We start from the raw sequence: 22,429 nt of genomic DNA, 5'->3' as shown, positions 1-22,429 counted from the left end.
TCATTTTGTTTTTAATCTACACGTTTTTATCCAGATAGAATATAGTTTCTTTAATCCTCTAATTAAAATTTATCTGTTTTATTTAAGAAAAAATCAGTTTGAATTTACTGTCGTAGACAAAAAAAATCCAAATACTAAAAAGAAAGAGTAAAGACAAATCCAATTAGTAATTACTAAAAGAAAATAAAGAAAGTATCAAATCAACTCGTGTGTAATAATGACCATAAATAGATAAATGACTATACCACCCCTTGCCAAATGAGAAACAAATCTCTGATCTACTTGCCATTAGTTTATAAACAGAGGATAGAATTGTCAATAAATCAATAATTTAACATCAATATATTGCCAAAATAAGAAGCAAAATACCAAATTAAAAAAAAAAAAAAAAGAAAAAAGAAAAAAAAGGTAGCGTCGTCCAACTCCAAGTTTAGAGAGAGCATCGAAATCAAAAGAATCCGATTGGGGGCAAAGCACAAAATTAAAATAAATAAAAAAACACGTTTTTACAGAGAAGAAGAAGAAAAAAAATCATCTTTCTCCTTTTCATTTTCCCATCACTTTCCCGGGAGAATCCTTTTTCTCTCTCGGAAATCGTCGTTTTCCTTCTTGCCGTTATCTTTCTCACGAACATTTGAGAGAAAGGAGAGAGAGCATCTACGAAACGCAACTAGGATTCCCAACTTCGTTTCAGCTCAATTTTTTTTGATAAGAAATCCCAGAACAATCCACTAATTGACCCCGACGAATTCGCCTGGTAAATTGTGATTTCTTATTAGTGTTTTTTTTTTTGCTTGAATCGTTGCGTTTTCACAGAACTTTCCTTATTCGAATTTGTCAATCATTTGACATTTAATTTAATCAAAATCGATTTCGGTAAGCGTTGACGATTCCGAGGGTTTGAATTTTCTATACAGTAGAAGAAAATGGCAAACCAAGGCGGGTCATCAAGACGGAGCTTATCTGTTACGACTGCTGCTTCATTGCACGGAAAGAAGAAATCCATGGATATTGGCGAACGACTTCCCGACACTGGCCGCAGATCTCTCACTGTTTCTCGTTCCCCTTTGTAAGTCTCGTGTTTATATACTGCAATTAACCCAGAACGTTTAGCTTGTGATGTTGGTTTCTAGGCCTTGATTTTGGTGATCTTCTTTAAATGTTTGATGCCTTTGGGGGGTTTGTGATCAGGGGTTTAACAGGAGGCGAGCGAACTGTTAAACGGTTAAGGCTATCCAAAGCTCTTACAGTTCCAGCAACTACGACTATATATGAAGCTTGTAAAAGGATGGCTTCACGACGAGTTGATGCCTTGTTGTTAACTGACTCTAATGAAATGCTTTGTGGGATTCTTACTGATAAGGTATCTCACTAACTGTGACTGCCTCCAAGCGTTGTAAAAAGTTATTAAAAATATAACACATTGGAAGGAAATGGTGACTTTATCATCTTGCCCTGGCATTTTTCAGGACATAGCTACAAGAGTGATTTCACAGGAACTTAATGTCGAGGAAACACCTGTCTCCAAGGTTATGACGAAGAACCCTATGTTTGTTCTATCAGAAACACTTGCTGTTGAAGCCCTCCAAAAGATGGTCCAAGGTTTGTCTCATTGTTTTTAAGTTAGAGAAACCTGATGTTCATTTGATCCCTGTGTATGGATCCTTAATGAGGCTATATCTACTACAGGAAAATTCAGACATCTGCCTGTTGTTGAAAATGGTGAAGTTATTGCTTTATTAGATATAGCAAAGTGTCTGTATGATGCAATTGCTCGTATGGAGAGGGCCGCTGAGAAAGGTAAGGCAATAGCTGCTGCTGTTGAAGGTGTTGAAAAAAGCTGGGGAACAAACACTTCAGGTGGGCAAGGAGCTGAACCCTGTCCTGCAGTCATCTCATTTTCTCTTTTGCTTCTTGTTTTATCAGATTGTGAACGTCTAGTATGTTGATTTTTTCATGTAGTTCCCAACACCTTCATTGAAACGCTACGAGACCGGATGTTTAGACCTTCTTTATCCACAATTATACCAGATGATACAAAGTAGGTAATCTCTACTTTTTTTAATTAGATTCTTATTACGATCTTGAGTGGTTGTATTGTTTTCTTTCCCATCAATTATGTGCTTTTTAACTTAACACTGGTTTTTGTTCAGGGTTTTGAAAGTCTCACCGACCGATACAGTGTTGACAGTAGCTAAAAAGATGGTTGAATTTCAGTCAAGTTGTGCAGTTGTAATGATTGAGGACAAGCTTCGAGGAATATTTACGTGAGTTCTCCTTCTCTCTGAAAGCTTTTGAAGTTGTATCCTTTAGCCTATAGATTCTGAAAGCGTTACATTCATCCCATTTCCCGGTTCAAGTGTTTGTACTAACTTCCAATCAGACACTATATAATATAAGCCAAGTGATAGGCATCTCGTATACCCCTACTGGAACAGCAAGAAAATCCCAACTCAACCAAACCACATGTACCAAATTAGATTCCTTGATACCGAACAGAACTGTTTAGGCTCCTATTTATTCGCAGTCCTGAACTAAGATTATGCGTTGGCTAAACTCTTCTGTCTTTGTTTTGGATGCTTATCACTAACTTTCAAAGAGTTTTGTTTTCCATTTATCTAGTTCCAAGGATATACTGATGCGGGTCGTGGCTGAAAATTTACCTCCATCTGAGACTCTAGTTGAAAAGGTATGCTTAAAGACAATTCTCCTTGTCACACTCACTGGCTTGTTTTATTGAAGTTTCTAGTTTTAAGTTTTGAATCAATTTTCTAACTCTTAGATACCTATTTCCAGTTTAGTGATGGAGCAATTTTCAATTTCTTGAGCTTAGTTTGTTCTCATTCACTAATGCACAGGTTATGACTGAGAATCCAGAATCTACGATAGTTGACACACCAATTGTTGAAGCGCTGCACATCATGCACGAGGGAAAATTCTTACATCTTCCCGTTACAGACAAAGGTTAAGATTCTGAAGCGTTTTCATTGTAAAGTCTTGCGAAAACTAAAAAGGCTAACATATGTAAATAACAAGGGTTTCTGATTGCAGAAGGAGATGTAGTTGCAGTTGTCGATGTAATCCATGTCACTCACGCTGCTGTTGCCACGGTAACTCCCGCTTCTTGAAACTTCTGTAAATTATTTCGTTTAAAGCAAAGCCACTGTTTTCTAGAAACATGTTTTTTGACGTGTACAGGCTGGAACTACTGCCGGAATAGATAATGAGGCAACAAACACAATGATGCAAAAGTTTTGGGATTCAGCAATGGCGTTGTCTCCTAATGAGGACGACGAGGACTCAAGGAGGTTATTATCTAGTCTTGCTTAAACACTATTAATCGAGTATCTTTTCAAACAAAACCGTGGTTTTACTGACTGGAAAACAATTTGTTTCAGTGAGAGCTCCATGAAAGTTGCTTCGGAAACTGAGACAGGGAAATCTTTCCCATTTGCAAATACATTTTCTTTCAAGATTGAAGAAAAAAGGCACAGAAAACACAGATTCATAAGCGGTACACATAATCTTGGTTCTTGTTCGTCAATCAAACTGTTATAATCTTGCGTTTACTCAATTGGATTGGTTCTTAAATTGCAGACACTCGGAGTTTGACAGAAGTGATAACCGCGATCATTCAGAGGGTAGGGGATGATATCGATCCAGATAATTTACCCCAAATTTTGGTATGTAAACATTTGTTGTTAAGACAATGACGCAATCATTTTCTAAGTCTTCTCTTGCCAGTTCCTAAATGTTATAATGATGGTTATCTGCAGTATGAAGATGAAGACAACGATAAAGTGTTGTTGGCTTCAGATAGTGACCTTCAAGCAGCCATAGAACATGCAAAATCAATTGGCTGGAAGGTAAATAAAAAAAGCTTTCCTCCTGCTTTAAAACCTATCACCTATGTTTGATATAAATGAAGAACATTAACACCTTTTGCTTGCTGAATTGATGATTGGATCGTTGTAAATTGTAGAGTCTGAGATTACATTTGGATGATTCAAGAGAAGGCAAAGGAAGAAGGAGAAGAGCAGCAGTATCAGCAGAATCAATGGAGTACGTAGAGTCAGACGCTTGGGCTACTGCTTATAGTGGAGTTGCGGCTGGTGCAGCGTTAGTAGCTGGTCTTGGTTTTATGGCATATCTTAAAAGATTCGGAAGTTAACTTCTCAAAAACACTACAAAAAGTGTTTCTTTAACAGATCAATACAAACAAAACCGGAAATACAGACGCAGGTTTTGAAGATTTTGTCTGAAATATTTTATATACGAAGTAACATTGAGATTTTCTGGTTTCTTGAAAACAAAATAGCAAAATAACTCCGATAACTAATACATCAATGAAGGATTCAAGAACAAGGCTTCGAATCTTATCTAAACTGATCTCACTATTGTCAACAAAAAAAGTAAACTTAAACAGAACAAGGGCTTTGCCATGTCGAGATATCTGCTATGAGCTCCCGAAATTTATCGATTAGTTCTTTGACATGGACATTCTTCTTTGCAATTTCCTGCATTCACAAAAGTTTCGGTATTTTCATAGGTTATTAACATAGAAATCAAACTAACAGATGACTAAAAGGTATTCAAGAAATTATTAACATCTCCAGGGTTCTAGAACTGCTTAAGCTAATGATGCTTACACTTATATACTACAACGTGGAAAAAAGAACACTTAGTAGTTAGTACTACAGTACAGAATATGAATCAAGTTCAATGCTATGTAAGTTGCAATGTACAGAAACCAATACCAATATGGCACTAGCAACAAACTAACACTATGAGAGAATAGTGAAAGAGGTGTAGAAATACCTTTCTGAGACTTAAGGCTTGCTCCTCCAGATTTTCAATTTCATTTTCACTTTCAGGAGATCCTAAACCATTTTCCATTTCAGATGTTTTTGCCTGTAATAGATTGAACAAAATTATGATTACCAACCTGAAAAAAGCTCTCATTCATAGGTGTAGGGAAGTTCACAACAAACGAAGAAGAAGATACTCTAATCATAACATTGTTACTAGCACTTATGATTGGAGCAGGACGGTGTTAGATTACTCTACTGATTACAAACAAGCCCTAGAAATTCCAATTTCCTCAGTCCAGCAACAAATCTCAGAACAAGATACTTCTCAAAATAGTTTGTAACATCACATTATCATTGATTTGAAGATCTCCGCTTTTTCAGTATTCAATAATACCTTCTGAGAATTGGGAATCGCAGTAAGAACAGCACGAAGCGAAGTCACTGAGTTCTTATATCGAAGACTCGCCTCATCCAGAGCACTATTCCCACTTCCTCCACCACCACCACCAGATTCCGAATGATGCGATGTTTCATCACTCGCAGCCGCATCGGCGGAAACAAGAGCCGTGCCATTAGAACCCGTCGTCGTCGTCATGGCGGAACTTGATGTAGCTGATGTAGACCACAAGGAAGGATTGCAAAGCTCATCATTCATAGCTGAAACTATCTGAAACGCCGCTTCAATCGTTTCTTCCAAATGCTTTTCTCCTTCCATCGCCAGCTCCTGTGTCGTCATCGTCGTCGTCGAGTCCTGCTTCTCCTCCATCGCAGCGAACACGCTTTATTACGGCGACGTTTTATGGAACTTATTGATACGATGTCGTTATATGAAACTATATAATATATAGTTTTAAAGAGTAATAAAAATAGAAAAACAAATCAGCTACATCGCTGTCTACCTTATCCACTATTACTCCAATCCATTTGACGAAAACAATCTAAAACGCTCTTTTGATCTTTTTGATCCAATCACATCGCATAGATCCAATGGACAACAACAACAACAACCAACCACCACCACCAACCTCCGCGTATCCTCCTAACTCCGCCGTCACGACCGTAATCCCTCCTCCTCCATCTGGATCCACATCAATCATCGCCGGAGGAGGAGGAGGAGGAGCGACGTACCACCACCTCCTCCAGCAACAACAACAACAACAGCTTCAAATGTTCTGGACTTACCAGAGACAAGAGATCGAGCAGGTGAACGATTTCAAAAACCATCAGCTTCCTCTAGCTCGGATCAAAAAAATCATGAAAGCTGACGAAGATGTGCGTATGATCTCCGCGGAAGCGCCGATTCTATTCGCTAAAGCATGTGAGCTTTTCATCCTTGAGCTAACGATTAGATCTTGGCTTCACGCTGAGGAGAACAAACGCCGTACGCTTCAGAAGAATGATATCGCTGCTGCGATTACTAGAACCGATATCTTCGATTTCCTTGTTGATATTGTTCCTAGGGAAGAGATCAAGGAGGATGAAGATGCTGCTTCTGCGGCGGCTCTCGGAGGAGGTATGGTGCCTCAAGCCGCGAGTGGTGTTCCGTATTATTATCCGCCGATGGGACAACCGGCTGTTCCTGGAGGTATGATGATTGGAAGACCGGCGATGGATCCTAGCGGTGTTTATGCTCAGCCTCCTTCTCAGGCATGGCAAAGCGTTTGGCAGAACTCAGCTGGTGGCGGTGGCGGTGATGATGTGTCTTATGGAAGTGGAGGAAGTAGCGGCCATGGAAATCTCGATAGCCAGGGGTAAGCCAATTTTATAATTTGAAAGCAATGTAGCTTGTTGAATTCGGTTATCTAGGGTTCTTAGGATTATTCTTCATGAGCTTGCTTTGATTAGTCTTAAGAGGAATTGTACCAATGTAGCTTGTTGTTGCATAGTTGCAGCAATGTAGCTTGTTGAATTAGAGTATCTAGGATTTTTTAAGATTCTTCATGAGCTTGCTTTGATTGATTGTTCTAGAGTTATGTATCAGCTTCATCAATCCAAGCTATCTTCATCAAATATGCTAAATTACTAATGCTAGTGTATATATTGTTTCTCAATTACTATATCCTCTGTCTCATTTCTTGAGACTCATAAACAAAAACTTTGCACAATTTTTTTGACTCTTAACACATTTGCAATACCTGTGTACAATGCTGTGCAGTTGAGCTATGGAACCAGAAGCTGAGAGATATAATCATCATCGACCCTGCGTTGAATTTTGCAAGTGTCTGGTTCTTATATAGCCTGTTTGTGATTTAATGGCTTACTTGGAAAGAGAGAGCGAGAGAGAGAGAGAGAACAAACAAACAAAAAGTCTCTTTTTGTTCTTCCTGTTTAACTTATAAGTTATTGCAGCAAACAAAACTGCAGACTTGCTTAACTATATATATATAATCTAATGTGCAGCATATTCTAATTTATGTTATGGCGAATTTTTTTTGTTGGAGTCTTGCTACGAATATGGTAATTTTACAGAGAGAAATATGTTTTTTTTTAAGGGTTCACCAAGATGATAGGTTTGTAGAGATTGAAAATCTCATGCAAACTCAAAGATTTACCTTTTGTTGTATAGATCAAAATGATAGTATAATCTGTAATCAATCGGATTTAACAAGCAGCTAGGCGACTAACTAACAAACACTTCAAAAGAAAAAGAAACCTTGTATCGGTAGTTAAACATTTTTAAGGCCCAGTAAGGCCCATATCTCTGTCGAATAGACGCAATCGCGGTATTATTCGGCACGGCGACTCTCTGTCTCTCTCGCTGTAATTTGTCTTAGCGGATTCGCTCTCTCTGCTCTTCGTCCTTCTCTCTTTCTCGGTTCATAATCATCAAGCCTGGGGTAGGGGTTTTATCAGTGGATTTTGGCAATGGAAGCGTCATCGTCGCAGCCACCTGAAGCTTCTGATGAAACTGCTTCAAAGTTTCTGACTGACCTTCCTTCACGCGGTTTCTTGTCTTCTTCTACAGTGGTCTCATCCAATCCGGTAATATTTACTTCGAATTAACTAACTAACTCTTTTCCGCCAATTTTTGTTGTTGTTACTAGTTTAAGACCTACTTTTTTTTTATTCTGGATTTTTGGATTGAAGAAAGTGATTGGCTTTTGTTATTATGCTTATTCAAATTTGGTTTTGAAAAAAAAATAAATAAATAATAAAATAAATCATTGGTACTGATGATTCAGATCTTGCTCACTCGATTCTAGTTCCCAGATCTTTTTGTTTTCTTTTTTTTTGGGTAGAATGTAATCAGTCTGATGGGTTATTGTGAAGATTTTGAGTTAAGGTTCCCACACTTTATTATGCTTGTAGTATGCTCAAAAGTTTCTGCTTTTTCTTTGGATTTTGCCAGTGCCATGAAGATTTGTGTTGCTTTAAAAGCTTTGAGATTTTGTAATCGAATTGTGTAATGATGATGATGATGATGATGATGATGATATGAATTGACTGCTTCAGTTCTTGAGTATCGATCTTATCTTGTTTAACTGTACTTCACTAAAGTTGAAAACAGAGATGTCTTTGAGTCTGTATCGATGTGCTGCCATAAAAAGTTGGACTCGGAATGAAATGCTTTTGGTTTTTTTTTTTAATCCGTTATATTGCACTTTGATTACACTCTCTAGTTTGACAATTTCGTTGTTGATAGATCCTTCCTATCTTTCCTGTGAATGCAGTTTACTTGGCATAATCTTAGATTTTTGGTAGCTTGCCCGGCGAGTGAATCTTTTCATGAAATTGTTTCATCGCTGTTGATGCTGAATTGATACATTTAGTTAGTAACTTTCTTTTGTGTAAGGGTTTCAGGGAAGCTTACGGGTCTACATTTGTGAGCATGACACATCTCCCCCAGGTATTTTACTTATCCAAAAGCTCCCATTTTGTTTTTTTTTTTTGCATTGTTTTCTTAGACACAGTTTCTTGCAGCAATCTCTTCTTAAAGTAATTCCTTTTTCATTTTCTCTCTGGTTGAGAAATTGGATACAGTGTAATAAGTAATTAGGAGTTGCCGGATTATCAGATGCATTTCAGTAACTTGTTTCCTTCAGAAAATTTTGCTTTTTTTAACTCTTGTCTGATAAAAGTAATCTTACTTTGTCATTTGGTCATATATACAGAAGGACAAGATGTCAAAACAAACCTGCAGAATATACTTATCAGATCTCTCTTGTTAAAGAAACAAAAAGGCGAATCAAGCTCGAAAGAGGCCAAAGGAACCGCTGAAGATGGTCCTAAAAAGAGGTTACTAATCACATCTCATCTCCATTTGTTCTTATGAGAATACTAACTACAAATTCTGAAACTTCTACACTGTTATGAGAATTGTGTCTATTCCTCCTAATGGCTACACCAAAATGGTTTGTTCATCTTTTAATTTCTCTTAATCTTAGGGCTGCAAATAGGGCTCTGGACGACAGAAACCCAGCTAAGAGAGCTGCTAATGTATCTAGACAAGGTCACCTCTTCTGTTCTTCAATCGCATCTGATTTAATATTCAAGAAGATCACATGTTACTTGGATTAAAATAGAATATGTTTTGATCTGCACAGAAGGATCAAGCAGTCGCACTGGCGAAAAAGACTTCCAGTCTTTGACTGTAGAGAAGCTCCGTACCCTTCTCAAGGAGAAAGGCCTCCCAACTAAAGGAAGAAAGGCAAGTCCATCTTTTTAATTGAAATCCCTGTTAAAACTTTTTGGAGCTCCTCAATCTGGTTTGTTTATCTAGGCTCTCATGTAACTTGACTGGTCTTGCAGGATGAGCTCATTGCCCGGCTGAAGAGTGCCAACTGAAGTTACAGAGGGATCAATAAGCTTGAGAAAACTCCCTGGTGAATATATGTATCGTTTAGAGGTTTCCAAATAGGAGGAATTTGTCATATGAAAAATTGTTGTTCTTCTTGATCAAAAACATATCCTTTGGATCTCTTCTGATTATCAGGAATGATGGTACACACTTTTTGATTTATGAACCTGGTTTGATTTGCCTTTTTGTAACATGGATTTCATCTTTTTGATAGAAGAACCGAACCAAACCAAAACCAGACGGTCGTGCTGAAACCAAATGTGATTTTTTTGGACTGTTTTAACTAAAATAATCAGAGGAGAAGTAGGCAACGCAAAACAACTAAGATTTGACCCGCAAGTGAGACATAAAAGTATTTCAAAATTCCATTTCACCTACCAAATAACTTTAACAGTTCTATATATTTGGTTGGTTATATAGATTTAGTTTACTTTCCAGATCACATTTTATGCTGATATTAAAATGAGTTCCATTTTTTAGCATCATAAAAATCTGTGTGCTGGACTCAAACCCACGAGGTCTCTCTTTGGACGGTGAGAATGAAAACGTGAGAACGAAAATATAAAAGAGATAGCACTAGCAGTATCTACACATCAAAAAGAAAAAAGCAGGCAATCTTTTTCTTGTATCTGTTGCTATGACCTATGAATGTGTTAAATGAAGGCAAGAATGAGACACTTGTGGACAGTTTCTAAAACAGTAAAAGGGGAAACTCGCAGTTAATGGTTCTGAACTTTTGTCCTAAAGTGGACCCACGTTCTCCAAGCGGCGCCGTTTTCTGGTCACAACGTGAGTGGCTCCATACACATACATTTTCCCCATATAAAATCATAAATTTATTAACAAACTATACATTGGAAAGAGCAACTCAAAACATCAATCTATTAAATATAAAAAATATTTTGTTACATAAAACTAAGTAAACGTGTACTTTAGAAAAAGAAAACTGTGGATGAATTTCAGGAAGCAGGAGCTTGAACAAAAAAAAAAGTCAATGGAACAAAGAGTAATCAGATTTTTACATTATGAGAAGAAAGAAAACTCAAGTTTCAAACCACGAGAACCACGTGCTCAAAAACTGATAAAGATCCAACTTGAACTAGTCGTCACAAAAAGTGTATATTTATTTGTTTTTTCGACATACAGTGAGTTAATAAGAATCGTGCATTCATCTATTTGTTTTAGATTTCGGCTCAAGGATTTCATCAACGTGTTCGATCTTATCCGACACATGTCTCTCTATTGGCGGATTCTCCAACCAAATACTTTGTCCTCATCATGTAATGAAATTATTTATCTACCTAGCTACAACTCATTAGACTTGTATTGAACAAATCATTAGACTTGTATTGAGCTTTGATTCAATTAATATAATTAGAAGTTTAGAACCAACATACGTGCAATCATATGGGACACAATAATCTTGATAGTTCACCATTATTTATCAACAATACATATGGTAAAAATTTGTAAGTAGTTCTATCGGCGATGTTTTTATTTGTAAAAATCGAGTTTTACAACAATGAAAAATGGCTAAAAACATACTACTATATAGTTTATGCTTCGAAATATATGTAGATCGAGAAAACCGCAATATTTTATGGGTTTAGATCAGAATTCGGATTTAGCCTGAATAAGAGACTCTTCGCATCTCTTCTTATCGACACTTTTTATCTTGGTCTCTGGCCGGCATATATACGGACCAAATCCTTAAGATGCTTTACAAATGTTGTTTATTGCATATAATATTTCGTATATTATTCGATATTCCTTTTGATTCAAAATATCTTCGAGAACCCCCAAGAATCAAAGTTCATTATTCAATAAACCCCACTTATGTCATCACGTGCTGGAACTTATATTTAATTATTAGAATACTAATAGCGTTTGTACTAATAGATCTACTAATTAAGTGAAAGATTCTAAAAAAACCTATGTGGCTATGTGTAATATTCCACTAACACTACAAAAAATCACCGATTTTCCGACTATAATTGGCGACTATATTCGTAGTCGTTAAATTTAGCGACCAATTACCCACTAATTTACGACTGTTTTATGACTATTCTTACATAGTCACTATTTAGTCGCTAATTTGCGACTAAATATTTTAGTCGCTAAATGGCGACTATTTTGCGACATTTTCAGCGGATCGCAAAAATTTGTCACAAAATTGTCGCTAATTTAGCGACTAAAAAGTAGTTGCTGGTGTAGTCGTAAATTTGGCGACTATTTTGCGACATTTTCGGCGGGTCACAAAATAGTCACTAAAAGTTGGTTTAAAACACGTTTTTAGCATTCGGAGTAGGTGTACCTATATTTGGTGACTACGTAATATAGTCACTTTTTAGTCGCTAAATATGTCTATATAAACTGAGCTCACCAATCGTTTTTCTCACTCACAGAAACACAAAGCAACACAAAAAAAACGAGATCATAGAGATTTATAATAATGTCAGGAAGTTACAATTATAGTAATTTCTGAGAGTGGATGTGCAAGAGAATCGATGAGGTGACGGAAACTTTTACAGAAGAGTTCAGAGCCGGGATGGAGCAGTTCATGCAATTTGCAAATAGCCAGCCTTTTGCACAAAAAAACGGGGGAAAGTTTTTTTGCCCTTGTAGTAGGTGCAAAAACGGGAAGCGTTTTCTAGGGACTAGAATTTGGAATCATCTTTTTAGTTATGGGTTTATACCAGATTATTATGTTTGGTATAAGCATGGGAAGAAATTAATATGGATATAGGAACGAGTACTGTTGATTCGACATTTATTAGTGGGAGTGAGGAAGTGGGTAATGTAGTAGAAGATAGATATGTGGATATGGTGAATGATGCATTTCCTTCTAATGTGGGTTATGATGATAACTATCAATGGGATGGGGGTTATCAGAGTGTAGAAGAACCAATACTTAACCATTCAAAAAAATTCTATGACTTGTTAGAAAGTGCAAAAAATCCAATATATGATGGTTGTCGTGAAGGTCAGACACAATTATCTTTAGCTGCTAGAGTTATGCAAAATAAGGCAGATTATAATATGAGTGAAAAGTTAGTGGATTCAGTATGTGAAATGTTGAGTGATTATTTACTAGAGGGAAACCAGACTACGGGTTCTCATTAAGAGACAGAGAAATTGATGCGCAATTTAGGACTCCCATATCATACAATTGATGTTTGTATAAACAATTGTATGTTATTCTGGAAAGATGCCAAAAAGGAAGAAAAATGTTTGTTTTGTGATGCACCAAAATGGAAGACTAAGAATGACCGACGCAGAACCAAAATACCATATAGTCGTATGTGGTACTTACCCATTGGTGATAGACTGAAGAGAATGTATCAGAGTCACAAGACTGCAGCAGCAATGCGATGGCATGCCGAGCACCAAGCAAAGGTGGGAGAAATGAGTCATCCGTCTAATGCAGTGGAGTGGAAGTATTTTCAAGAACAAAATCTTCAATTTGCTGAAGAACCACATAATGTGTATTTGGGATTGTGTATTGATGGGTTCAATCCATTTGGGATGTCTCGTCACCATTCATTATGGCCAATGATATTGACGCCATATAATCTACCCCCTGGTATGTGCATGGATGTTGAGTACTTGTTTCTTACAATTCTGAATTCTGGTCCAAACCATCCGCGAGCTAGTCTTGATGTCTTTCTCCAACCTCTTATTGATGAGTTAAAAGAGTTGTGGTCTACCGGAGTCGATGCATACGATGCTGAGCCTCAACTCCAGGATGACACTTTGCAATCTCTTACTGCTCTGCTTACGATGCCTGGCCGTGAGAAGTTTACGACTGTTCTCTCTCCCACACCGTTGTCGAATACAACTTGGTAATGTTTGTGGCTAAAACATGTTTTAATTCTCGTTTGTAGCAAATTGGTAATGTTTGTGGCTTTGGTTTGTTTTAACTCTCGTCTGTAGCATAAGGGAATGTTTGTCTTAGGCCGAATACAACTTGGTAATGTTTGTGGCTTTGGTTTGTTTTAATTCTTGTTTGTAGCAAATTGGTAATGTTTGTGGCTTTGGTTTGTTTTAACTCTCGTCTGTAGCATAAGGGAATGTTTGTCTTTGGTTCGACAATATGTTTGTCTTAGGCCGAATACAACTTGGTAATGTTTGTGGCTTTGCTTTGTTTTAATTCTCGTTTGTAGCAAATTGGTAATGTTTGTGGCTTTAGTTTGTTTTAAGTCTGTAGCAATTGGTAATGTTTGTCTTTGGTTGGACAATATGTTTGTCTTAGGGAGAAGACAAATTGGTAATGTTTGTCTTTGGTTCGACAATATGTTTGGTACTTGTTTGTCTTTGATTCTTGTTGCTTTCTAACTATCATTGTTTACATGTGTGTGTGGAGGTTTGATCGGGACAAAAAGGCCAACTTGTTAGGAAGGTTACCAAGATTTTTACAAACAAATTCGATGGTCCATATTATACTTGGACTTGTGTGCCTCCCAATAGAAAAGAGAGATACTTCATGGAGTTTGCGGTGTTCTCTGTAACCTGTTTTCTACTTTTGTTTGTTGCTTGTTTTCACTGACATATTTCTTTCTAATGTTCTTTGTTATGTAGAAAACTCACACCTGGGATCCATTGATAACAGGTGTCGTTCAAGAACATTTCAACAGCATTTGTAACTGCCGGATGAAGGGCATGGTTAGCGATGCAAGGACGTCTCGAGTTAAACCTTCATGGATAGAAGGTGAACTCTGTAAAGATATGGTTGCAAATTGGGATACTGAAGAACAACATCAAAGGAGTAGCACCTATTCCAAGTGTCGTATGTCTGAACGTAATGGTCTCGGTCCTCACATCCACTTATAAGGCCCTAAGTCATATAGGGAAATCCAAGATGATCTGGTAATAAGTCATTTCTACTTTGTTAGTTACATTTATCAACATTTCTCTTTTATCTGGTACTAACCATTCTTTAATTTCTAACATCGCATGAAGAGGAGTTGGGAAGAGAGGTCAGTATGGGTGAAGTTTTTTTCAAAACACATACAAAGCCGGATGGTTCTTATGTTGATGGCAAGGCAGAGAAAATACATCAAGCTTATCAGCAGAAGTTGCAAGAGAAGATGGCTGAGCTCAAGGCAGATTTAACTATTTCAGATGGTACTTCACACCGTCGGGAGCTCACCAACGATGAATGTATTGCCATCTTTCTTAAGGTAAAGTAGCATTTCTACTCGATCATGCATTTCTTTTGCTCTTTACTTACAGTTTTTCTTTTTCTTAAAACAGTGCACTGAGAAGGATTCATGAGGAACACCTTATGGTGTTGGAAGCCTCAAAGATACTCTTGGCAAGGTAAAGGGCAATCAACCATCACAAACCGAAGCCTTTTTATCATTGCAAGAGCAACTGAAGGAAGCTCAACGTCAGATTGAAGTTCAAGCTGAAATTCAGGCAACTCTCAAAGTTGAAGCTGCTGCTCGAGAAAAAGAGACTGCTCTCCTTGTGGCTGAGCAAAAGCAGGAGTTGACGATGATGGCAAAGTTTATGCGCCACACTAATCCAGCCTACCTGGAGTTTATAGCCTCTCAATCAGCTGATGAGGACAATCTTCCATCAACAACTCCATGATCAACTCAATTGTTTCTTAACTCATGAACTAAGTTCTCTTCTTCAGTTTTTATGTGTCATAAACTTTTTCTTTCATTGCTTTTGGTTTGATTTCTATTTTGGACATTTGTATGAACTGCTTTCAGAATTATGTTTATGTTTATAATCATTTAATAAATCAGTATTAAAATCAGGATTACAAACAATAAAAATGATTACAAAACAATAAAAGCCAGTTAATTTCATTATTTTGTAAATCAAAGTAGTCGCCACATAGTCGTCATTTTGACACCAAAATGTCGTTAAATAGTCGTTAAATACAACGACTAATTTCAGATTAAAGTATTGCAAGTTTTTTATTCAAGTAAAAAGTCGCAACTTTGTCGCAGATTAGTCGCTAAATTTAGCGACCAATCAACAACTAAGGCTTAAATAGTCGTTCAATTGTCGGCAAATTGTCACCAATTGGGGTGACGAAATAGCGACAATACGACGACGAATAAACGACAACAGTATATCGTCGATAAATAGTTGCTAAATAACGACTATATGAATTAGCGACAAAATTTTAACTACAACAGTAGATAGTCGCTAAATAATCGTATAATTTATTTTAATGACTATTTAGCGACTATTACCACAGTGGTCGTTAGCCTGTTTTCTAAAGCTAATTTTGATTTGATTATATTCTTATTTACGTGTTGCTTGTAATTGTATGCCAACCAACAACCTTACAATCAAAATGCGTACATTTTTTTTTTGTTGGCGTCAGTAGCAGATGGTTTCAAATTTTTTTTTGTATATAATGGTTTTAACATTGATGAAAAGCAAATCTAGCTATCTCTCTGTATTAGTATTTTTAAAATTGACATATATCTATACAAACAATTTTACAACAGATGGTTCAATTCCGCGCATCACAAAATTTATGCATACAGACTACAATAAACAACTCTACGTACATCACATTAGAGATCTATATTATAAGTTAATCTCAATCAATAATAATTTGAATTACTTACGTATCAAACCAAAACATAGTAGAAAAAAACGTAACATCACAAAATGTTTAACCTTTTCAGCGTCTGAACCGTGTCTACATTTTTCTTGTAGTGACATTATTAAATTTTGGCCGGAGACTTGCCCACCAGTGCGGGGTGGTACTAGCTTTCCAAATTAATCTTCATTTTTTTGGTCCCTGTGTGATTGCCATGTTGCGTTGCGTCGACATTTAATAAAAGTTTGTTTTAAAAAACGTTTTACATTTTTATCAGTTTGACACTACAGTTTACTTCCTCCATCTTTTCAAGCAAAAACAACTTTGTTGATCAAGTTAAACTATTTTTTAAGATAGATTAAACACCAATTTTTTACTTTGTTTATATCAAAGAGAATATCAATTTTTCTAGTTATAATAAAAAGCAAAATCCTTGAAAGTCTAATTTATAATGGTCAAACAGTCCAACATATGTTTGATAACTTCTTTCTAAAAGTAGCATAGATTTTCTAAAAGTAGCATAGATGTGTGACAAAAAAAACGAGCGCTACACATATTTCCGTTTTCCATTTCTTTTTTGTAATTTATGAAAATGACATTTTTACATTTGTAAGAAAAAGAAAAAGAAGAAAAAATTTCATCTACCATTCTACCTAAAACAACTTTGTTTTCGTTGATCAAAATTAGGGTTGAGACAATCACTGAGCAAATAAAATAAAAAAGAGTAAACAATAATGAAAAAAATGAAAAAGATAATGGCTATGAATATCAATAGGTTTTTCATTGGTTTTTAGTTTTTGGATTTTGGTTTTAAAATTTTTGGTTTTTGGTTTTTGCTGTATATTTAAAAATTAATAAATCAAAAAGTCAAAAATAAAAACTTACTCTGAAAAAAAAGTTTTGCACAAAATCTCAAAATTATGGTTTTTAGTTTCTCTTTAAAATTTTGAAAAACCCACTTAGAAACTAGTTTCCCTAATATTTAGGAAATCCAATTTTTTAAAATCTTGAATGATAAAAAAGTAGATTTAAAAAAAATCAAAAACCAAAATCCACTTAAAAACTTGTTACCATTCAAGGCCAATAATTTTATTTAATTATGTCGTGTTCTGTACCGAAGTCATATGGTCGGAGAGCCACAACTTTTCATTCTGTTTTCATTCGCCTATATAAATAAAATAGTTCCTTTACAGACCAAGAACATGTACCAAAACAAACATAATTAACTTACCCAAACAAGAAACCAAAGAATTCCGAAATGGAAATGTTTTATGCATTATTTTTCATCCTGTTTCCAATCTTAGGGTACATATTCATCATCTTCTCATCATTTTCAAACAACAAAACCCTAACCACATCATCCTCTAAACCGACGTCGTATCCACTCATCGGCTCTATTCTCTCCTTTAACAAAAACCGACACCGTCTTCTCCCGTGGTACACCGATCTCCTCCGTCTCTCTCCTTCTCAAACTATCACCTTCGATCTCCTCTTCCGTCGTCGGACTATTATCACTGCGAACCCAGAAAATGTCGAGCACATTCTCAAAACAAATTTTTGTAACTTCCCTAAAGGCAAACCTTTCACCGAGCTACTCGGAGATCTACTCGGCGGCGGAATCTTTAATTCTGACGGCGAGTTATGGAGCTCTCAACGTAAACTTGCGAGCCACGAGTTTACTATGCGTTCTCTTAGGGAATTCACTTTCGAAATCCTCCGTGAGGAAGTTCAAAACCGCCTCATTCCGGTGCTTTCCTCCGCCGCGGACGGTGGAGGTACGGTTGATCTTCAGGAGGTTTTGAAGCGCTTTGCCTTCGATGTTGTTTGTAAAGTTTCGTTGGGTTGGGATCCAGATTGTTTGGATTTGACTCGACCCGTTCCGGATCTTGTTAAGGCTTTCGATGTAGCGGCGGAGATCAGCGCTCGCCGCGCCACGGAGCCGGTTTACGCCGTGTGGAAGCTGAAGCGTTTGTTGAACATAGGGAGCGAGAGGAGGCTGAGAGAAGCGATCATGACCGTACACGCATCCGTCTCCGAGATCATCCGTGCCAAAAAGAAAAGCCTAGATATCGGTGGTGACGTATCGGACAAGCAAGACCTCTTGTCGAGGTTTCTCGCCTCCGGCCACGGGGAAGAAGCCGTGAGGGATAGTGTCATAAGCTTTATTATGGCGGGAAGGGATACCACGTCGGCGGCGATGACGTGGCTGTTTTGGTTGTTGAGTCAAAACGATGACGTAGAGAAAAAGATACTTGAAGAAGTGAGAGGCAAAGGATCTTTAGGGTTAGGGTTCGAGGATTTGAGAGAGATGAGTTACACGAAAGCAAGTCTCTGTGAAGCAATGAGGCTTTACCCACCAGTGGCTTGGGACTCAAAGCATGCAGAGAACGACGACGTTTTGCCGGACGGAACACTTGTTAGAAAAGGAGACAAAGTTACTTATTTCCCTTACGGTATGGGAAGGATGGAGAAGGTGTGGGGGCAAGACTGGGAAGAGTTTAAACCGAACCGGTGGTTTGAGGAAGAACCAAATTACGGTACTAAACCGGTTTTGAAAAGTGTGAGTTCGTTCAAGTTTCCGGTTTTCCAAGCCGGACCAAGGGTGTGCATAGGGAAAGACATGGCTTTCACACAAATGAAATACGTGGTTGGTTCAGTTTTGAGTCGGTTTGAAATTGTACCAGTTCGCAATAACCGGCCGGTTTTTGTTCCTCTGTTAACGGCTCACATGGCTGGTGGGCTAAAGGTGAAGATCAAGAGGAGAGCGCAACTGTAATTCGATCGATGTATATAATAATAATTTCTTAGTTGATCATGTCATGTCCGTATAAAAATATCCAACTAATATGTAAAATGTGTGGTTTATGTATTAAATCAAATAAATATATGTGTCTGATTCACAGTGTACTTGTGAATAGATAATGATATAAATGGTCCTATCGAGGTGAATGCGATATATTAATCAGTTTGATAGAGACATAGGTTACAAAAAATATGTATATTAAACAATTTACAAACTGAGTACAGTAACGATAGTTTACAGATATTCAAATTTTCACCGAAAAATCACCTAACAATTATCATACAAGACTTTGTATAATCGGAATAACACAAGTTACACACTAGAACACTCATTGTCACCGACCACTTTATATAGCAAACACCACAACAAGAAATATTATGCTAATGTCTTCTCTCTCAACCTAACGAGCCGAATTTATAAAGTTCTAAAAACGGCCAAAGAAACGTGATCATATCTTCCTTCTTAGTTTATACACGTTTGATAATGAGCTGGAGACATATCATATTGTATGTTCTTATTATATAGGTGTTCTACTTCTAATTCATATGTATCCAACATCTCCAATTATTGCGAGTTCAATTTTTGTCGAAGATGTATATTATATATAACACGTTATAAATTAAACTCTAAACGTGAACCTTTATTTGAAAATATCACATAGTAGTTTTTATAAACAATGATTACGATATTGCAACAGAAAAGATTTTGATTGGTTGTCCAAATTCCAAAACACCAAAAACAAAGTGAGAGGGGAGATTTGGTTTGGAAATGAGATACACATCAATGTAGGTCCTTTGCAAGGTTTTGTTTAATTATTAGGTACACACAAATTTGACCCAAAGAAAACAACTAACGTGACAACGATTATTTAAATTTTGTGATTTTTTTGTTTTTTTAGTTCAATATTAGTTCAATAAATAAACAACTTCTGAGGAATCTTTAAGACAATTATAATAACTTTCATCATAATAATAAGGGATTGTAAAAAAAGTAGTGTTCGGATAAGCATGAAAACAAAAGAAGAGTAGCTAGGTCTCCTCAGCTTTCAGTTAATGTCGTTCACCAACCACAAACCGCAGATTTTACGGTATAACAGCCTCAAGAAGCTTCTCATACACTTGTCTAGCAGATAAATCCTCGACCTGATTAAGGGGAACATAAATCAAGAATGGGTAAATTCATTCAATCCCACAACCTATTTTTATTATCACCATTCCTAGAGGTCCTTGTGCCATAAGTATAAAGCAAAAAACCTTATTATCTAGACTCTAGAGCTAAGAAAATCAATAAGCTTATATTTTACGTAACTGTTCTCATAGATGTTCTCATAGGTTGTATTTTACGTAACCTATTTTTATTATCACCATTCCTAGAGGTCCTTGTGCCATTAGTAAATAAAGCCAAAACCTTATCATCTAGAGCTAAGAAAACCAATAAGCTTTTTTTAAAGATAAATCTTCACAAAGACTTCTTAAGAGACACGAAGGTAGGATCAACGTACCACAAGAAGTTTTGATTTGCTATTCCAACCTCTTTGGAGAGTCATTTGGCTCAACCTTAAACCAAGAACCTGAAAGAGCAAAAACACAGAGGTCTAGCGTTGGTCAAAAAACCTCATTCACATACGACATAAGAAACTTTGTGATTAGAGAATAAATCTTTAATAAATGGTTAATAAAGGATTGAATTATACCCTTCCCATGAATTCCAGAAGCTCGTTGTTTGCTTCTCCACGAGCTGCTGGTGCAGCAACCGTCACACGAACATCATCAGCATTTACCCCTGCATAGAGAAAAAGCATGGACCAATCAAACTGTTAAATCGAAGGTCCATGTCAAGTGAGTTAGAAAAGAGATTCTGTGTCATATGACTATGTTTTACTTGTGATTGCTGAACGTTGTGCACGGTCTTCCACTTCTATTGCAACCTGAACAAGTCCACCGTCCAGTTGTGAAATGCAGGGAGGTACAGGTGCATCCTGTGTGCCGCCATAACAGATTAATTATCTAATTTTTCATCTTGCAATAGAATAATTATTAATAAAAAACCAATTGTACCTGTGGGTTAGTTTCTGCAGCAACAGCACTAAGTGCTCCATCAACAATGTAAATGAAAGACGTTGTTTCCAGAGACTCTTCAGCACGATAACAAACAAAAAGCTCACAACCAATACAGTTCATTCTAAACTGTCTCTCCATTTTCCCTTCACCGCTGGTAACAAACCAAAACATAAAGAAAATAAACTACCACATCCAAAATATGAAGCTTAAAGACTGGATCCACTACCCCCATATAAAAACTTACCGTTTCAATAGAACTTTTCCTCCCTCGCTGACATTTAACCTAGCAAGGTGCTTCTTCTTGTCAAGTACATTCGATCTGTCGGTCTTCCTCTTGGGCATCTTCTGCAACTGGGTATCTTGTAAAGAATCTAAATTAGTATACAAACACTATACAAGGTCACCATATACATATTTCAATCACCACAACTTTGCATGTTACACACTCTTAATCTAAACTCAAGGAGTACCAAACCAATAAGAAAGATTCAGGAAATAAGTAGATGTACAGAATTACATGAAACATGCAATGAGCTGCCAAAAGAAGACCATAGAGAGAAAGAGACAAGTCTTAACACATTCCAACTTTTTAGTTCATAAACGAATATCAATATTACCATAGGTGCTACTGCTACCTGAAACAAAAATCCATAATCTAAACTGAAACCATGTAAAGATATCTGTGTTGGAGTCTTTGAACCTAAACGTACTTTGTTGTTAACCTTAACTAAAGCACTAAACCAACAAGTCTACCACTTTAAAACAGTAAACTACAATGGCCAATCAAAGATTGAAACTTTCAATCATAATTCGAACTCAATGTATCTGGAAACCCAAAAAAAAATACAATCAAGCAAATCATTCCACACAAACGCCAATTCGATGTGAGCAAGTAGGGTTCCACTCTAAGTTCAAGCAACTAAACCCTCATAAATCGGATAATTAGGAAGCAGGTGGAAATAGTAGAAACGAACCGGTGATGAGGACATGAGAACCACAGTGTTTGCAGTAATAAACGAAGAGATCAGAGTCGGGTCCGTCCGGCGCCGCGTCCTCGCTCGAATACGTATGTGTCGTTCTCTTCGGCATCTCTCTTCTTCTTCTTCTTCAAAGTTCGTCGATCCAAGATGTGAAAACTCAGCTCTCACTTTGCAAAAATAATCTCTTTACATTGCCACGGCGGCGACCCTATAATAGATCGACGGTGGAACACCGAACTCTGCCTTAAGGGTGAAACCGTCACTTCGGACTTTTAACTTTTGGTTCAATGTACAACCGTATCTTTATTAGATTTATCCGGTTGAATCTTAACCGGATTTAATCAAGAATTAGTGTTTGGATTTGAATCAAACCGAGCAGAACCAATTAAAAAACATTATAAAAATA

General features: G+C 36.8%; 5 protein-coding genes and 1 pseudogene across 9 annotated transcripts; 4 read left to right on the top strand and 2 right to left on the bottom strand.

Moving 5' to 3' along the window:
* Positions 1-344: 344 nt before the first annotated feature.
* Positions 345-4,315, top strand: LOC104762485 (CBS domain-containing protein CBSCBSPB1). Of its 2 annotated transcripts, none has more exons than XM_010485780.3 (15): positions 345-757; positions 918-1,069; positions 1,192-1,363; positions 1,470-1,602; positions 1,690-1,860; positions 1,963-2,041; positions 2,154-2,267; positions 2,623-2,689; positions 2,859-2,964; positions 3,052-3,110; positions 3,199-3,308; positions 3,399-3,514; positions 3,598-3,683; positions 3,777-3,866; positions 3,983-4,315. In XM_010485780.3, exons 2-15 carry the CDS (start codon positions 927-929, stop codon positions 4,169-4,171), a joined length of 1,635 nt encoding a protein of 544 aa, XP_010484082.1. In that variant the 5' UTR covers positions 345-757; positions 918-926; the 3' UTR covers positions 4,172-4,315. The 2 variants fall into 2 exon arrangements, with proteins under 2 accessions (XP_010484082.1, XP_087355965.1); XM_087499839.1 differs by having other exon boundaries at positions 438-757; positions 1,963-2,045.
* LOC104762486 (mediator of RNA polymerase II transcription subunit 30) lies at positions 4,244-6,334 on the bottom strand. The gene is made up of 3 exons (XM_087499841.1): positions 5,206-6,334; positions 4,819-4,911; positions 4,244-4,517 (listed from the first exon to the last, which is right to left on the bottom strand). The coding sequence occupies exons 1-3, from the start codon at positions 5,575-5,577 to the stop codon at positions 4,419-4,421; spliced, it is 564 nt and encodes a 187-aa protein (XP_087355967.1). The 5' UTR covers positions 5,578-6,334; the 3' UTR covers positions 4,244-4,418.
* On the top strand, positions 5,789-7,223 carry LOC104762487 (nuclear transcription factor Y subunit C-4). 2 transcript variants are annotated; one of them, XM_010485786.3, is made up of 2 exons: positions 5,789-6,562; positions 6,967-7,223. In XM_010485786.3, exons 1-2 carry the CDS (start codon positions 5,799-5,801, stop codon positions 6,968-6,970), a joined length of 768 nt encoding a protein of 255 aa, XP_010484088.2. In that variant the 5' UTR covers positions 5,789-5,798; the 3' UTR covers positions 6,971-7,223. The 2 variants fall into 2 exon arrangements, with proteins under 2 accessions (XP_010484088.2, XP_087355966.1); XM_087499840.1 differs by lacking the exon at positions 6,967-7,223 and having other exon boundaries at positions 5,799-6,566.
* Positions 7,224-7,568: 345 nt separating this feature from the next.
* LOC104762488 (protein LOWER TEMPERATURE 1) lies at positions 7,569-9,800 on the top strand. The gene is made up of 6 exons (XM_010485788.2): positions 7,569-7,793; positions 8,613-8,658; positions 8,924-9,047; positions 9,197-9,261; positions 9,356-9,459; positions 9,561-9,800. The coding sequence occupies exons 1-6, from the start codon at positions 7,677-7,679 to the stop codon at positions 9,594-9,596; spliced, it is 492 nt and encodes a 163-aa protein (XP_010484090.1). The 5' UTR covers positions 7,569-7,676; the 3' UTR covers positions 9,597-9,800.
* A 7,525-nt stretch (positions 9,801-17,325) lies between these two features.
* On the top strand, positions 17,326-19,125 carry LOC104762484 (cytochrome P450 94B1 pseudogene; annotated as a pseudogene). Its single transcript, XR_015588368.1, has one exon. The product of XR_015588368.1 is annotated as a cytochrome P450 94B1 pseudogene (transcript).
* Positions 19,126-19,813: 688 nt separating this feature from the next.
* On the bottom strand, positions 19,814-22,307 carry LOC104762482 (UPF0235 protein At5g63440). Of its 2 annotated transcripts, none has more exons than XM_010485777.3 (7): positions 22,018-22,307; positions 21,288-21,402; positions 21,041-21,194; positions 20,865-20,961; positions 20,677-20,765; positions 20,485-20,553; positions 19,814-20,125 (listed from the first exon to the last, which is right to left on the bottom strand). In XM_010485777.3, the coding sequence occupies exons 1-7, from the start codon at positions 22,130-22,132 to the stop codon at positions 20,066-20,068; spliced, it is 699 nt and encodes a 232-aa protein (XP_010484079.1). In that variant the 5' UTR covers positions 22,133-22,307; the 3' UTR covers positions 19,814-20,065. The 2 variants fall into 2 exon arrangements, with proteins under 2 accessions (XP_010484079.1, XP_010484080.1); XM_010485778.3 differs by having other exon boundaries at positions 21,288-21,394; positions 22,018-22,287.
* Positions 22,308-22,429: the final 122 nt, after the last annotated feature.

This window comes from Camelina sativa, chromosome 18, assembly GCF_030686135.1.
Source record: "Camelina sativa cultivar CO46 ecotype springtype chromosome 18, ASM3068613v1".
NCBI classification, from domain to species: Eukaryota; Viridiplantae; Streptophyta; class Magnoliopsida; order Brassicales; family Brassicaceae; genus Camelina; species Camelina sativa.
This window is presented reverse-complemented; position numbering and strand designations above follow the sequence as displayed.